At 40.1% G+C, this 18,615-nt stretch overlaps 1 protein-coding gene across 5 annotated transcripts in view; it reads right to left on the bottom strand.

Moving 5' to 3' along the window:
* NAALADL2 (N-acetylated alpha-linked acidic dipeptidase like 2) overlaps positions 1–18,615 on the bottom strand; it is a 1,725,756-nt gene that overhangs the window by 924,307 nt on the left and 782,834 nt on the right. For all 5 annotated transcript variants that reach the window (XM_073674925.1, XM_073674926.1, XM_073674927.1 and 2 more), the window contains one exon: positions 13,814–14,075. In XM_073674925.1, coding sequence (XP_073531026.1) covers positions 13,814–14,075 — 262 coding nt within the window. The remainder of the gene's footprint in view (positions 1–13,813; positions 14,076–18,615) is intronic.

Below are 18,615 nucleotides of genomic sequence, written 5' to 3'. Positions count from 1 at the left end.
GTTCCTTTCATCAAACTGCCCTGCGCTAAGACACTCGCTAAGGCCTTTGTCAAGGAGATTGTCTGACTCCATGGTGTTCCTACTGACATTGTTTCTGATAGGGGACCTCAGTTCGTGGCTCGTTTTTGGCGTGTGTTTTGTGACAGGTTGGGAGTTCATTTGTCATTTTCATCTGGATATCATCCTGAGTCTAATAGCCAGACAGAAAGGAAGAACCAGAATGTTGGGCAGTTCTTGCGTTGTTTTGTGGCAGACAATCAAGAGGGGTGGTCTGAGTTTCTGACGCTTGCTGAATTTGCTCTTAACAATCATACATCCTCTTCTGCTGGGTGTTCGCATTTTTTTTGTTGTTCTGGGAGACATCTGTCTTTTGGGTCATTCTCCAAATTGGTATCGGCTATGCCTGAGGAGGAGAGTTTTTCTGGTGATTTGGAAAGAGTTTGGACGGATGTGCGTGGTAATCTTCAGGAGGCTAACAAAAAATCTAAGAGGTACTTTGACAGGAAACATCAATAGGTTTTGTTTACGGTTGGTGACATGGTTTGGTTGTCCTCTAAGAATCTGCGGTTGAGGATTCCTTCTAAAAAATTCAGTCCCAAGTTTGTAGGGCCCTTTAAGGTGCTTTAGGTAGTTAACCAATCTGCTGTTAGGTTGGAGGTTCCTACCTCCTGGAAGATTAATCTGGTGTTTCTTGTTTCTCTATTGAAAAAAGCTTATGTATCAGATAGAGACGCCACTGCCACTGTTCCTCCGGTGGTGGAGGACGGGGAATATGAAATTTCCCGCATCCTTAATTTGAGACGGTATAGAGGGAGTTTGTAGTATCTCGTCGCTTGGAAGGGTTTCAGTCCCGAGGATAACTCATGGGTGAGGGCAGATGATGTTTCTGCTTCCAGACTTGTCAGAGAGTTTCACAAGAGGTTTCCTGATAAGCCTGGGCCTAGGGGATCCGGAGGATCCTCATAGAAGAGAGGGTACTGTTAGAACTCTCCAGTTAGGTTTTTTCTATTATGCTGGTCACATGACCGTTTTTGCCTATTTAATCCTGCTCCGCCCTTCTGGCCTTGCTGGACTTCATTGTAATTGCTACTCTTAAGCTAGCCAGGTGCTTTGTTACCTTTCTCAGTCAGTTTAGCTAGGTCTTTTTACCTCTATGTTCTATGTTGTTTATTTGTCTTTTTACTGCTACAATTTCTGCTAGGAGGTGTCCATCTTTCTCCCAGTCCCTAGTTCTTGTAGGGATCCCTCCCTCACATCTATAGGTCTTCGTTCAGACTAGCTGATGACTTTAGCAGGTCTGATCGCAGGATCAGGTTCCCCGTTACATCGTAGGGATCTAGCTTAGTTCTATTGTAGGGACAGATCTCCTGTCTTTCCTTAGTGCTTGTAGCAGATCATAACACGAGCAACTCGGAAATACTCGTCGAGCATCTCGAGCAGTGAGATGCTTGGGCGAGCACCAAGCAGTAGCAAGCATGCTCGCTCATCACTTGTCTCTAATAAATTTCAAACCTGATTTGCATATGACTTCGAAGCTAGATTTCTAATGAGTGCAAAAAATATTATTTGTATTGGGAGAAAAGCACCTATACAGCCATACCAGTAATTTCATATGTACAAATGCGCTGACTAATTCCTTTTAAGAAAAATATATTTACAAAGAACTTTGGTTTTACACATTCATAATTAAAGATGAGCAAATTTATACAAGTAAAATAAAATTTTCTGTGAATTTTAAGGATTTTTGTTATAAATCATTCCCTGTGAATACAGCAAAATGGTGGCTAGCTCTGGCCACCATTTTACTAAACTACAAGAGGCCAGGCATACACTGATGAACAAAAAGATAACAATGTTTGGAACTTTTTGCTATCCACAGCAGCTTCGAACAGGAGACCACCATCAATTAATAGTAATAATAATCTTGGCCAATTCATACATAAATTTGACTTGCATCTATTTAGCACATGATTAGTTATGCAGATTTTTGTCATGTCACTGCATTGTTGAAAGGCAGAAGGTGAAAGGAATCCCCTTCTGCCCTGATTTTCCTGAGAAGTCTGAGTAGCAGGGGCAGAGATGTAAATAAGTATGGGAGGGTGAAATGAGGTCAAGGGATTGCCAAATGTGTCAACTGCTACCACCAGTGAATCTTGAGACCTTGTCACTAAACTTAGCACCTTGCAGCTTAGCCTGGATGTCATTAGATCAACATCAGGAGTTCCCCCACTAAGACAAATCTGACTTAAGACTTAAAGGTGATTTGATCACTCCTGCGTATAACTTCTCGTGGTTTAAAAAATCTGCAGCACAATTGTCTACTCAGAGTATGTGGATTGCTGAGATCAACAGCACTCTGCTTACTGCACAATGCAAAATATTTGAGACCTCTGTCATGGCTGATCAACTATGAGTTCCGCCCTGATGGCTGATATATGCCACCAAAGTAGCATTGTTGGACTGATCCACACAGGTATACCTTGAAGCTGGTGCTGCAAATGAAGAAGTGACAGGTGGATTGTTCTAAAGTCCAGCACTGTGATTGGGAGAAGCCGCTGCTATCTATTCTATGAGCCATGAATTGACAATTAATGCAAGTCCGCTCCCCATTTTAGGAGACTGGTGGCCACCAGAACGTGCCACTGAATAAGACAGAAGAAGCAACCCTTATATAACAGGGGCGACATTAGCAACTATTCGATAGACTGACAGATGTGGAATGGTAGGCGAACAGGACCACTCCGAGAGTACCGACCCGTTTCACCTTGATAGAAGGGCATTTTGTATGGGGTCTGAAATGAAACTAAGCAAAAAGAAACGCCTCAAAAGCAGCCCCTTATTTCCTAGGATACTCATGCAGAACTGGAGGTGACTCTTCGCTGGTCGCCTCAAGGTCCGTATTCTGGAATGAAGAGAAGATCTTTTCTCCTCTTGTAAATCATCTTCTCTCTACTGTTCTTGGAGTTGTTAACACGTTTATCTATATTAAGGTACTGCATCTCTGTTACATGTTCCTGTTTGCAAATGTGTTTTTGCTATTATTAAGCTACAAGTTATTAACTTGTCTCTGCTTTCAAGTTCTGCTTTGTCAAGTCACAAGTTACTCTTTTGTCTCTGCTTTCTCGTGTTGTTCATATTGTTGCCTCAGCAAGCAAGGGATGTGATTTTATTTGTCTCTGCTTATAAGTTCTACGATGTCAAATCACATATTATTTCATAGTCTCCGTTGTCCGATGTTGTTCACACCTTTGTCTTTGCAAGTACAATAACAGATTATATTCATTATACAACCCCTGGCAAAAATTATGTAATCACCGGGCTCAGAGGAGGTTCATTCAGTTTGTTTAATGTTGTTGAAAAAAAGCAGATCACAGACATGGCAAAAAGCTCAAGTCATTTCAAACGGCAACTTCAAGGCTTTAAGAAACACTAAAAGAAATCAAGATAAAAAATGTGGGACTCAGTAAGGGTAATTTTTTTCAGACCAAGCAGAGAGAAACAAATATGGAATCACTCAATTCTGAGGAAAAAATTATGGAATCTTGAAAAACAAGCACACAAAAGAACACTCCAATGCATCACTAGTATTTTGTTGCACTACCTCTGTTTTTAATAACAGCTTGCTGTTATGATCTGCAACATAACCTAAGGAAAGAATGGGAAAAGCTGTCCCTACAGTAAGACTAAGCTGAATCCCTACGATGTAGCGGGCAGCCTGTTCCTTGTGAACAGACCCGCCTTCGTCCTCGGCTAGTCTGAACGGAGACCTATAGAATAAAGGGAGGGGTCACTAAAAGAACTAAGGACTGGGACAAAAGATGGGACACCTACTAACAGAAGTCGTTGCAGAGCAAAAAGACAAACTGACAAAAGGTACTAGAGGTCCCAGAGGACCAAGCAAACTAGACAGAGATAGGCACCAAAGCCAGAATGGCGGAGCTGGAATATACAGTGCTGGCCAAAAGTATTGGCACCCCTGCAATTCTGTCAGATAATACTCAGTTTCTTCCTGAAAATGATTGCAATCACAAATTCTTTTGTATTATTCTCTTCATTTAATTTGTCTTCAATGAAAAAAACACAAAAAGAATTGTCCTAAAGCCAAATTGGATAGAATTCCACTCCAAACCTAAAAAGGGGGTGGACAAAAGTATTGGCACCCTTTGAAAAATCATGTGATGCTTCTCTAATTCGTGTAATTAACAGCACCTGTAACTTACCTGTGGCACCTAACAGGTGTTGGCAATAACTAAATCACACTTGCAGCCAGTTAACATGGATTAAAGTTGACTCAACCTCTGTCCTGTGTCCTTGTGTGTACCACATTGAGCATGGAGAAAAGAAAGAAGACCAAAGAACTGTCTGAGGACTTGTGAAACCAAATTGTGAGGAAGCATTAGCAATCTCAAGGCTACAAGTCCATCTCCAAAGACCTGAATGTTCCTGTGTCTTCCGTGCGCAGTGTCATCAAGAAGTTTAAAGCCCATAACACTGTGGCTAACCTCCCTAGATGTGGACGGAAAAGAAAAATTGACCAGAGATTTCAACGCAAGATTGTGCGGATGGTGGATAAAGAACCTCGACTAACATCCAAACAAGTTCAAGCTGCCCTGCAGTCCGAGGGTACAACAGTGTCAACCCGTACTATCCGTCGGCGTCTGAATGAAAAGGGACTGTATGGTAGGATACCCAGGAAGACCCCACTTCTTACCCCAAGACATAAAAAAGCCAGGTTGGAGTTTGCCAAAACTTACCTGAGAAAGCCTAAAATGTTTTGGAAGAATGTTCTCCGGTCAGATGAGACAAAAGTAGAGCTTTTTGGGAAAAAACATCAGCATAGAGTGTACAGGAAAAAAAAGAGGCATTCAAAGAAAAGAACACGGTCCCTACAGTCAAACATGGCGGAGGTTCCCTGATGTTTTGGGGTTGCTTTGCTGCCTCTGGCACTGGACTGCTTGACCGTGCGCATGGCATTATGAAGTCTGAAGACTACCAACAAATTTTGCATCATAATGTAGGGCCCAGTGTGAGAAAGCTGGGTCTCCCTCAGAGGTCATGGGTCTTCCAGCAGGACAATGACCCAAAACACACTTTCAAAAGCACTATAAAATGGTTTGAGAGAAAGCACTGGAGACTTCTAAGGTGGCCAGCAATGAGTCCAGACCTGAATCCCATAGAACACCAGTGGAGAGATCTCAAAATGGCAGTTTGGAGAAGGCACCCTTTAAATATCAGGGACCTGGAGCAGTTTGCCAAAGAATAATGGTCTACAATTCCAGCAGAGCATTGTAAGAAACTCATTGATGGTTACCGGAAGCGGTTGTTCGCAGTTATTTTGGCTAAAGGTTGTGCAACCAAGTATTAGGCTGAGGGTGCCAATACTTTTGTCCAGCCATTTTTTGGAGTTTTGTGTGAAATGATCAATGATTTGATTTTTGCTTCATTCTCTTTTGTGCTTTTTCCTTGCAAGCAAATTAAATGAAGATAGTAATACAAAAGAATTTGTGATTGCAATCATTTTCAGGAAGAAACTGAGTATTATCTGACAGAATTGCAGGGGTGCCAATACTTTTGGCCATCACTGTATAGGCAGCTGGTCACTTGACCGCAAAACACAAGCTAGCAAAAAACTAACAGGAGGGTTCTAACAGTACCCCCTCTTCTATGAGGATCCTCAGGATCCTCCAGGCCCAGGCCTATCAGGAAACCTCCTGTGGAAAGCTTTAACAAGCCTAGGAGCAGAGACATCTTCTGTCCTTACCCAGGAGTTGTCTTCGGGACCGAAACCCTTCCAGGAGACAAGATATTGTAATATCCCTCTATGCCATCTTGAATTCAAAATATGAGAAATTTCATATTCACCGTCTTCCACCACAGGAGGAACTGTGACAGTGGCGTCCCGATTAGAAACGTCAGCATTTTTCAACAAGGAAACATGAAACACAGAATTAATCTTCCAGGAAGTAGGGACATCCAACCTGACAGCAGATGGGTTAACAACCTGAAGCACTTTAAATGGACCCACAAACTTAGGACCCTGTTTTTTAGAGGGAATCCTCAACCGCAAGTTCTTCGAGGACAACCAAACCATGGCACCCATAGTAAACTAAACCTCTTTACGTTTCCTGTCAAAATACTTCTTGGACTTCTTGTTAGCCTCTTACAGGTTACAATGTACATTAGTCCAAACTCTCTCCAAATCACCGGAAAAATTCTCCTCCTCCAGCACCGCCGACCCCAATATGGAGAACGAACCAAAAGACGGATGTCTCCCAGTGCAGCAAAAAAAAGGAGAACACCCAGCAGAGGAGGATGTGTGATTGTTAAGAGCAAATTCTGCGAGAGGCAGAAACTCAGACCACACCTCTTGATTGTCCGCCACAAAACAACGCAAAAACTGTTCAACATCCTGGTTCTTTCTTTCAGTCTGTCCATTAGACTCAGGATGATAACCAGACGAAAATGACAAATGAACTCCCAACCTGTCACAAAAAGCATGCCAAAAGTGAGCTACAAACTGAGGTCCTCTATCAGAAACAATATCTGTGGAAATGTCATGGAGCTTGACAATCTCCTTAACAAACGCCTTAGCGAGTGTCTTGGTGCAGGGCTACTTAATGAATGGAACCAAATGACACATCTTACTAAAACGGTCTACGACCACCCAGATGACAGTAAAACCCTCGGACACAGGAAGATCAGTAATAAAATCCATAGAGAGATGCGTCCAAGGTGCACTAGGAACCTCCAGAGGGCAAAGCAACCCCGCAGCAGGAGTATGTGAAGCCTTTGACCTAGCACACACAGTACACTGATGCATCCACTTGATGACTTCCTTCTGCCATCCAGGCCACCAAAAACTGTGACAGATAAGTCTCTTAGTCTCCGAAATTCCTGGATGACCTGCCAACCGAGACTCATGACACTTCACAAACAAATCTCTCCTAAAGGCTCTAGGCACGAACAACCTCCCATGGGGAGTGTTAGATGCAGCATCATCTTGAGCATTCAGAATCCCATTCTCCAAATCGGAGTCCAATGCCGCCACCACAACTCCTTTCTGCAAAATGCTCTCCTCCTCCTCGGTGCTGACCGTAGGAGCGAAGCTGCGAGTTAAAGCATCGGCTTTAACATTCTTAGTACCAGGGATATAGGTAACAGAAAAATGAAACAGAGAAAAAAATAGTGCCCACCTAGCTTGACGGGCATTCAAGCGCTTGGCAGCATCCAGATAGATCAAATTCTTATGATCTGTGAAAACCTGAAAAGGAAATCTAGCGCCTTCCAAAAAATGACGCCAGTGTTCAAACGCAAGTTTAATAGCCAGCAACTCCCGATTTCCAACTTCATAATTCAGTTCGGTTTACAAAATTTTTTTTGAAAAGAAGGCACAAGGATGTATTCCACCCTTGTTCTCCTGAGACAAAACTGCTCCGACCCCCACCGATGAAGCATCGACCTCGACCAAAAAAGGTTTGGTCTCATCAGGCTGTATAAGGATAGGGGCAGAACTGAACCTCTCTTTGAGATACTCCAACGCTTCAATGGCTTCAGTAGTCCTCTGGACCGCATTCGCACCTTTCCTGGTGAGATCGGTTAGATGTTTAACAATTGCACAAAAATTGTTAATGAATTTCCTGTATTAATTGGCAAAACCCAAAAATCTCTGTATAGATTTTAAACCAATAGGCCTAGGCCATTCCTGCACAGACTGAACCTTCACCGGATCCATCTCAAAGCCCTCGCTGGAGACAATGTAGCCCAAAAAACTAATTTTCTGCACAGAGAACTCACTTTTCTCCAGCTTAGCAAAGAGTGAATTATCACTCAATAACTGCCAAACTTCACGTACACTCTGCCAATGAGACTCTAAATCTGGTGAATAAATCAAAATGTCATCCAAATACACAACCACATTCTTACCAATCAAAGGTCTCAGGATGTCATTAATAAGGTTCTGAAAAAATGCAGGTGCATTGGTAAGACCAAAAGGCATCACCAGACTCTCAAAATGACCTACCGAAGTGTTAAAAGCGGTTTTCCATTCATCACCCTTCTTCACACGTTACAAATTGTATGCTCCTCGGAGATCAATTTTTGAGAACCACTTGGCCCCCACTAACTGGTTAAACAAGTCAGGAATTAACGGTAATGGGTAGGAATTGCGTACGGTAATCTTATTAATTTCACGAAAATCCAGACATGGACGTAAACCGCCGTCCTTTTTTTTTAACAAATTCGAATCCGACTGCCACAGGCGACTTAGAAGGTCTAATGTGACCAGCAGCCAGGCTTGTCTCCATGTACTCCTCCAAGGCCTTTCATTCAGGGATAGTAAGATTAAGCAAGCGACTTTTGGGAAGAGTAGCACCTGGAACAAACTCAATAGCGCAATCATAATCCCTATGAGGAGGTAAAACTTGCGAGTCCTCCTCCGAAAAAGCCCTCCAAAAATCTTGAATAGGTACTGGTAATTCCCCTTTTTCCACAGCCGCAATGCTACCATTACAACATTTATCATAGCACTTCGGACTCCAAGACTTATTCACATTAGTTGACCAGTCCAGTAAAGGATTGTGCAGTTTTAACCAAGGTAATCCTAGAACAAGTGGAGAGGGCAAATTATCCAAAACAACCAAGTCCAAAATTTCTTGGTGAACACCATTGATAGAGGAAATGCAGCAGTCTTGTGAGTAATACATTTCAAAGGAGTGTTATAAATTGCAACCACAGAAATACCTGATGACAAAGGTTTGGATTTCAATTTAAGTTTTTCCAAAAACCCTTTATCATTCACATTAAGTGTTGAACCACAATCCACAAATACCTGAAATTCAATCAAATCTCCCTGCAGAGTAGTACACCCCAAAAGGAACACTCCTGCAGAGCGTAAACAAGCTATACGGGTTTAACTGACCTTTTTATTTTTCTTTACCTAAACGACGCTCACAATACTTAATCAAATGATCATCTTTACCACAATAAAGACACAAACCTTTGGCGAATCTCCGATTTCTTTCCTGAGAGCGGAGTGACATCGCCCCAACCTCCACTGGTTCTCCGCTGTCAGAGCAGAATTTCTCGAAACTAGGACCTGAAGTTACAGGAGTTTTTACATCATTGACCCTGGACCTTATTTTCCTGTCCACACAAACAGCTAACTGCATAGCTTCCTGTAGAGTCTCAGGTGCAGGGAATGCAATTAGCAAATCCTTAACCCTTTCACTCAGACCAGCAAGAGATAAACTTTTCAGCGCCGAATAATTCCACTTAATTTCTTAAGCCCATCTCCTGAAGTGTGTGCAATAAAATTCAACATCATCTGACCCCTGATTTAAACGTCTAAGTTCTGATTCAGCAGATGAGATTCGATCAGGATCATCATATAATAGCCCCATAGCAGAAAAAAATCCTCAACAGAACTTAAACACGGATCATTAGGTTGGAGAGAAAAGGCCCAACCATGTGGTTCTTTGCGCAAAAGTGACATAAAACCAATGCACTGTGATTCATTCCCAGAGGACGTCGGTCTCAAAAAAATATATAACAAACAAGCATTTTTAAAGGAAAAAAAATCTTGCTGTTTACCATAAAAAATATCAGGCAGTCCTACCTTCGGTTCAACAAAATGCGCTCCAGGACAGCTACTCACCTATTGCTGAAGCTCGGCCACCTCCAGAGACAATCTCTGCAGGCGTTGAGCCAACTCCTGGACGGAAACCATATTGATCCCCGAATTTCTTTCCTTTTAGTATTTTTTTTTTTGGGCTGGACTTACTGTTATGATCTGCAACATAAACTAAGAAAAGAATGGGAAAAGCTGTCCCTACAGTAAAACTAAGCTGAATCCCTACGATGTAGCGGGCAGCCTGTTCCTTGTGAACAGACCCGCCTTCGTCCTCGGCTAGTCTGAACGGAGACCTATAGAATAAAGGGAGGGGTCGCTAAAAGAACTAAGGACTGGGACAAAAAATGGGACACCTCCTAACAGAAGTTGTTGCAGAGCAAAAAGACAAACTGACAAAAAGTACTAGAGGTCCCAGAGGACCAATCAAACTAGACAGAGATAGGCACTGAAGCACCTGGCTAGAGAGACTGGCAAAAAACACTGAAGTCCAGCAAAGCCAGAAGGGCGGAGCTGGAATATATAGGCAGCTGGTCACGTCACCGCAAAACACAAGATAGCAAAAACTAACAGGAGGGTTCTAACACTTGCAGTCTCTGAGGCATGGACTTAATGAGTGACAAACAGTACTCTTCGTCAATCTGGCTCCAACTTTCTCTGATTGCTGTTGCCAGATCAGTTTTACAGGTTGTAGCCTTGTCATGAACCATTTTCTTCAACTTCCACCAAAGATTTTCAATTTGATTGAGATCCGGACTATTTGCAGGCCATGACATTGACCTTATGTGTCTTCTTTCAAGGAATGTTTTCACAGTTTTTGCTCTATGGCAGGAAGCATTATAATCTTGAAAAATGATATCATCCACCAAACATCCTTTCAATTGATGGGATAAGAGAACTGTCCAAAATATCAATGTCAACTTAGGCATTTATTGAAGATGTAATGACAGCCATCTCCCCAGTGCCTTTACCTGACATGCAGCCCCATATCATCAATGACTGTGGAAATTTGCATGTTCTCTTCATGCAGTCTTTAGCACCGGCGTCTCTGCCTCCTGCCCCTTACTGTCGCGGTCCTGCTCTGGCGTCTTCCGGCCTCCTTGCAGCTGCTGCTGGTGGACGTAGCTTCCTCGGCTCTGTGCTTAGGGCGTGCGCACTCCCTTCCTCTTAAAGGGCCGTGCGCGCCATCGTAAAAAGTCCCCGGCCAATGGCCGGAGGACTTCCCCTATAAAAGGCACCTCCTCCAATATGGAGGTGCCCGTGCAAGGTTATTGCTTTGCGATTCTTACTTTGCTTCAGCCCCCAGGTCCTCTGCAAGTCAGTCCTGTCCACCAGTCTGATTTACAGTCCAGTCCGCCAGCCTGACAACTCTCCAGCCCAACAGTCTGTCTACAGTCCATGCGCCAGTCTGTCTATGGGCTCTGCCCACCTGCTTACCTGGAAGCACCTGCCTGTTACCTGCCGTGCCTTCCAGCTTGCTTACATGGAAGCACCTGCCTGTTACCTGCTGTGACTGCCAGCCCGCTTACCTGGAAGCATCTGCTTGTTACCTACCCTGCCTGCCAGCTCACTTACATGGAAGCACCTGCCTGTTACCTGCTGTGACTGCCTGCCCGCTTACCTGGAAGCACCAGCCAGCTACCTGTTGTGCCGCCAGCTTGCCTACCAGGAACACTCACCTGAATATCTGCCTAATCAGCCTGCTTGTCTACCCGGACCACCCATCAGCCTGACAGCTGAAGCTCATCCGCTGTATGCTGTACCAGTCAGTTTCTGCCTTCTGACCCAAGGGAGTCACCTGCTCTCATACAAGGTCGGTCCCAGAGTGGCACCTGGTCCCTCTGCTCAGTTCCTCCCTTGTTCACGGAGTCGATTGAGCCGCCATGCGACCTTGGTCGGACCGAGTTGATACTTAGTCACGCCCCTTTGGCCCTCCTTGCACCGCAGCACAGAGGTTCCACCACCCAGATCCGTAACACGATCATCTTTATAAATCTCATTGGAACGTAACAAAAAAAAAAGTTCAAGCATCATCAACTTGACCAATGCAAATTCGAGATTCATCACTGAATATGGCTTTCATCCAGTCATCCACAGTCCACGATTGCTTTTCATTAGCCCATTGTAACCTTGTTTTTTTTCTGTTTAGGTGTTAATGATGGCTTATGTTTAGCTTTTCTGTATGTAAATCCCATTTCCTTTAGGCGGTCTCTTACAGTTCGGTCACAGACATTGACTCCAGTTTCCTCCCATTCATTCCTCATTTGTTTTGTTGTGCATTTCCTGTTTTGAAGACATATTGTTTTAAGTTTTCGGTCTTGACGCTTTGATGTCTTCCTTGGTCTACCAGTATGTTTGCCTTTAAAAACCATCCCATGTTGTTTGTATTTGGTCCATATTTTAGACACAGCTGACTGTGAACAACCCACATCTTTTGAAATATTGCGTGATGATTTACCTTCTTTTAAGAGTTTGATAATCCTCTCCTTTGTTTCAATTGACATCTCTCATGTTGGAGCCATAATTCATGTCAGTCCACTTGGTGCAACAGATCTCCAAGGTGTGATCACTCCTTTTTAGATGCACACTAACGAGCAGATCTAATTTGATGCCGGTGTTAGTTTTGGAAAAGAAAATTTACAGGGTGATTCCATATTTTTTTGCTCAGAATTCAGTGATTCCATAATTTTTCCCTCTGCTTGGTCTGAAAAAAATTACCCTTACTGAGTATCACATTTTTAATCTTGATTTATTTTAATGTTTCTTAAAGCCCTAAAGTTGCCATTTGAAATCACTTTAGTTTAGTGCCAAGTCTGTGATCTGCTTTTTTTCAACAACATTAAACAACTGAATTAACATCCTCCGAGCCTGGTGATTCCATAATTTTTGCCAGGGGTTGTATATGTAGGTTTTTCAGTTGATACCCAATTATAGTCTTTTTGTATAGATATGAAGGATTATCTGTGTATGCATACTCTGTATATGATTTTTCACTATGTATAACTTTGTGCTATATCACAGGTTGCTCAGATATTATTTATCTCTGATGACAAATCACAAAATTCACTATATATTGAGACTGTGTTTACCCTATTTCACTGCTGTTAAAAGCTCAGGAGGGGCTGAAATTTTCAGATTAGGAATAAAAATAATCAATATTCATGATACATGTGTGTGCTGGGAGTTCTTCATTACTCTATACATATTGATTGCTCCTGTGGAATCTGCATGTCTTTCTCTGCTGCATCTAGTGCACCAGGTGAGCCAATAAGAACTTTTCAATATTTTACCTTTCTAAGATTGTCAGGATAGAAATTTACTTTCAAAGTTATTTTGCTCCAGAGAATTATACTAGATCATATTTTAAAAAAATGTATATAGTCATTATATGCATTTTTTACCTCTAGGCATGTCTTTTTATAGTATAGATTGAATGGAAAGTTTTTTTTTATTAGATTCTCTTTATTCTTCTTCATAATGCACGAATTATTAGGAATCCCTATAGAAATATTTCTATACATACATATTTAAAAATTTTGAACCTAGAACACAATGAGTTAACTATACTAGGTGTAAGAAAAACATACATATGCAAAAATGTGTATCTGGTCAATTAAAGCAAAAAGCCATTAAGTTACCTTTAATTAGTTAAGTGTGAGTTACCCTTTTCTGTTTCAAAGTATTTTGCTACATTGTGTTATGTGTCAAGTTAGAAATTAGTATGCCGTGTCAATGGTAAAGCCAACATCTGCATGACATTTGAAGATTTTCTCCATGCTTGTGGGAACCCCCCTAAACCTCAGAAAATTATATGAAGGAAAGTTGATTAAATGTCTGTGAAATTGTGAAGTCTGTTTAGTTATGGAAATCTGATGTCCCATTGGGGACAGGAACGGATGTGCATGATGGCAATCACAGCACAGAGCTGTGTAATATATTCACATTATATAAGCGATAGAAATAAATATTAACAGCTATTTATAATATCATTACTTATCTAACAGCAATAATTTTAAAAACTGAGGTGCACATTAACTTTACCATTTCTTGAATACACGGTATGTGTTTGTTATTTTAAATAACAATATCACAGTTGCTACTTAAATCTAAATTTACTTTCAATGCAATGAAACCCAGGAATATATAAATGCATTTTATTTAAATGACAGTGATAAATAGCCACATTACCTCCAGAGCTCCACTGGCAGAATAGGCAGCGTACAAGAACAGCAATTCCTGACTTTTGGTCTCTTCATCACACTGCTGTCCGCTTGCATAATAGCACTGGCCATTGTTCAGAGTGATTGTATTTGGAAAAGAGCCTGGTAGGTCAAGTAAGACTGAATAATTTACTAACTGAACTTCTTTTAAGCCTATTGAAGTCCATAGAAGTGCAATATTTTTTGCCGGGTCTGAGTTTGTTTTATTGACAGAAGTCTGTGCAAAATATCTGGAAGTCAAAAAGAGATTTTATATTAGATCTGGCGTGTATTTAAAAATGTATGATAGACCTTTCTTCTTCTCTGGTCTATATAGGAAGAAAGGCAAACCTTTCTTATCTTCTGTTTTCTGTCTACTGACAGACTTTTAAATAACAAGTAAAGTATCTGAGATCTGCTTCAATGCACACACTGAATAAAGACCACAATGAATAATGTATCATCCAGTCACCTAATTTAAGCTATTTTTTCCATCGATTTCCAAAAAAAACATTACAACTACTATATAGAGAGAGAGAGAGACAGAGAGAGAGTGAGAGAGAGACAGAGACAGGGAGAGAGAGTGAGAGAGAGAGAGAAGATTGGGTGCTCACTGTTTAATGTAATGGTGCTCAGGAGAAATAGGATATAACAAAAGTCAGTAATAAACTCCGGCACTCAATAAGTTTTAAATTTGAAAAAAATGTTTTTAAATTTTATTCATATATATATATATATATATATATATATATTAAGAACTGTGATAATTAATCTCCATATACATCATTTTTTTAAAAGAATCTCTTATGTGTATATTTCTTTCAGACTATCCGGTAAAAAACAGGTACAATATATATTTAATTTCAACAGTCACATTTTATTTTATATTTCTACTTCCTTTTATCCTTATTCTGTGTATTCTTATCCTATCTGATTCTTATCCTCTTTTTATTCTATCTTAATATCCTCTCTTCCCCCCCTTTAACATACTGTAGTAACTTCCTTATCTCTGACACCGGCGATAGCGGTATTTCCTAGATGCGCTTTTTTCTCTATTGCGCATGCGCCTTCCTACATCGATTTTACTCGTTCTTTTCCGTCACAAGCCGGCTCGCGCCTGCGCACTGATTTCTATTATGTTTATTCACACACCGGAAATGTGCTCACCCGCCCCTCTCTGGCGTGCATTTAAAGCTATAGTGACATGGCTTCCTTACAGCGACTATCAATTAGATCGCACACTCGGATCACGGGAACCTATAACCACCAGGTAATATCCTTATTTCTAATAGTACTTTGGGAAGCTAATTTTTACATGTTTTGGGACATCACTTATTTCTACAGCCTGTGGATATTACTTACCTCTGAGATAGCTCTTACTTTCTTATATACAAATATAGACTTTGGATATGGAGACTCTTATATTATCTAGTGGAACTGTGTCTCATTTCATTATGGCTATTTTTATAAACTTTCTTTGAAAAATTCTTTTGAAATATTTAGAGATAATTTTCTTCTGATGAATTGTCTTTTGATTAATTATTGATGAACTATTGATGAACTATTGATGAATTACTGATGAATTTTTGATGAACTTTTGATGAATTTTATATGGCTACCTTCTGATGGAACTTTTGACCTCAAAACCTCTTTTGTGGTTATATAATATAATATTATATGTGAATATGATATATGATAATACTAAATGTATAAATAAGCCTATTCCTATGAAATATTCTCATTGAATACTTTGTTCTGTACAAAGTTGAATGTGCTTGAAAGTGGAAAAAAACACACTACAGGCTGATCCAACTTTGATGTAATGTCCTTAAAACAAGTCTAAATGAGGCTCAGTATTGTGTGTGGCCTCCACGTGCCTGTATGACCTCCCTACAATGACTGGGCAAAAGGTGGCTACTTTGAAGAACCTAGAATTTAAGACATATTTTCAGCTGTTTCACACTTTTTTGTTAAGTATATAATTCCACATGTGTTAATTCATAGTTTTGATGCCTTCAGTGTGAATGTACAATTTTCATACTCATGAAAATACAGAAAAATCTTTAAATGATAAGGTGTGTCCAAACTTTTGGTCTGTACTGTATATATATATATATATATATATATATATATATATATATATATGCACACACACACAGTTGTGCTCAAAACTTTACATGCCGTGGCAGAATTTTTCCTTTCTTGGCCTTGTTTCAGAGAATATGAATAATAACAAAAAAACTTTTTCTCCACTCATGGTTATTGGTTGGGTGAAGCCATCTATTGTCAAACTACTGTGTTTTCTCTTTTTAAATCTTAATGACAACCAAAAATATCCAAATGACCCTGATCTAAAGATCACATATCCCAGTTCTTAATACAGTGAATTGCCCCCTCTAACATCAATGACAGCTTGAAGTCTTTTGTGGTAGTTGTGGATGAGGTTCTTTATTTTCTCAGATGGTAAAGCTGCCCATTCTTTTCAGCAAAAAGCCTCCAATTCCTGTAAATTCCTGGGATGTCTAGCATGAACTGCGTGCTTGAGATCTCCCCAGAGTGGCTCAAAGATATTGAGGTCAGGAGACTGAGATGGCCACTCCAGAACCTTCACTTTGTTCTGCTGTAGCCAATGACAGGTCGACTTGGCCTTGTGTTTTGGATCGTTGTCATGTTGGAATGTCCAAGTACGTCCCATGGGCAACTTCCGGGCTGATGAGAGCAAATTTGCCTCCAGTATTTGCTGATTCTGATAATGTGCTGTATTCATCTTTCCTTCAACTTTTATCATGTTTCCTGTGCCTTTGTAGCTCACACATCCCCAAAACATCAGCGATCCACCTCCGTGCTTTACTGTAGGAATGGTGTTCCTTTCATCATTGGACTTGTTGATCTCTCTCCAAATGTAACGTTTATGGTTGTGGCAAAAAGTTCAATTTTGGTTTCATCACTCCAAATTACCTTGTTCCAGAAGATTTGAGACTTGTCTCTGTGCTGTTTGGCATATTGTAGGCAGGATACTTTGTGTCATTTGTGCAGTAATGGCTTTCTTCTGGCGACTCAAACATGCAGCACATTTTTCTTCAAGTGACTCCTTATTGTGCATCTTGAAACAGCCACATTGCTAGTTTTTAGAGAGTCCTGAATTTCAGCTGATGTTATTTGTGGGTTTTTCTTTGCATCCCGAATAATTTTCCGAGCAGGTGTGGCCGAAATTTTTGCTGGTCTACCTGACCATGGTTTGATTTTTACAGAGCCCCTGATTTTCCATTTGTTAATCACAGTTTGAACACTGCTGACTGGCATTATCAATTCCTTGGATGTTTTTTTGTATCCCTTTTCTGTGTTAAACAGTTCAACTACCTTTTCCTGTTGATACGTTGACAATTCTTTTGCTTTTCCCATGACTCACAATCCAGAAATGTCAGTGGCTGGATGAAAGATGCAAGAGTCTGTCTGGATCCCAGAAACTCACTCAGCTTTTATGCACACACACGGATTACAAGCAAACAGGTCATATGTGAGGATGTTACCTTTAGTAGCTATTTGAACCCATTTGTGTCAAATTCTGTGCATTTTATCAGGCCAAAATCATCAGGGTCATTTGGATGTTTTTGGTTGTCATAAAGATTTAAAAAGAGAAAACACAGTAGTTTGACAATAAATGGCTTCACCCAACCAATAACCATGAGTTGAGAAAAAGTTTTTTTGTTATCATTCATATTCTCTGAAACAAAGCCAAGAAAGGAAAAATTCTGCCGGGTATGTAAACTTTTGAACACAACTTTATATATATATATATATATATATATATATATATATATATATATATATATATATATATATATATGTTAGTTGTAATGTTATTTTTCTGTAAGTAAATGGAAAAAATTGCTTAGATATAAAAGTATTCATACTCTGTGAACTGCTCAACAATTTTTCACATTACTCCAACAAATTGAATTGTATTTTATTGGGATTTTATTGGGATTACCAACACAAAATATTAAGTATTTGTCAAGTGTAAAGGAAATTATACTTGTTTATATTATGAGCACAAAATTTACTTAAGATTTTACTTGTGGAAGTTTAGTGACTATGTAGATCCTCAGTGCCACCTTATATTCCACAATATAGCAAAGTTTCAAATCACAGTAGCTATGTTTAGGAACAGGAATTAAGATCCATGTGATAATTTACATTAGATAATTAATATGAGAAACTACAAGGGTAATTGAAGTTAAACGACTTCTCTGCTTGCATCAGTTTGACATAGTTCATTAGAAGTGGCATAATTCTGGAGGATCTATCCAGTAGGAAGCTTTAGGCTGGCATATATGCAACTTCAGAAAAGCAAAATGAACAATGTGTTTAATACTATTGAGCTTTGGTAAATGATTTAAACATGTTATTAAATCATCTGAGCAACACAAGGAGTCACTGAGGAACATAACAATTCTTTAACTTCAGCTTTCCATATTGCGTATGAGCAGTAAAACATATTGGCCTAGATTCATCAAGAGATACCGAGGGAGAAACAGTCCACCGCTCTGCATAATAAATCAGCTTCCCAGAATAGTTATAACTTATTTTAGACACTGATAAATCAACACAAGAAAATGCAAAAATAGGACAGGTATACAAACCCTTTTGTCAAGCCTTTTAGTATTAATCAATAGCTTAAAAGGCAATGAATTTAAATACCAGGAGGGTAATGGCAGGCTTGTTTCAAGACAACAACATCACAATTAACATGCATTTCATATGCCCAATGGAAAGACAAAATAAAAATAT

The sequence above is a fragment of the Phyllobates terribilis genome, unplaced genomic scaffold (genome assembly GCF_046119375.1).
Source record: "Phyllobates terribilis strain yellow unplaced genomic scaffold, ASM4611937v1 Scaffold_3__8_contigs__length_932513732, whole genome shotgun sequence".
Classification (NCBI taxonomy): domain Eukaryota; kingdom Metazoa; phylum Chordata; class Amphibia; order Anura; family Dendrobatidae; genus Phyllobates; species Phyllobates terribilis.
Note: the sequence above shows the minus strand (reverse complement) of the source record. Positions and strands in the feature narration are given on the sequence as shown.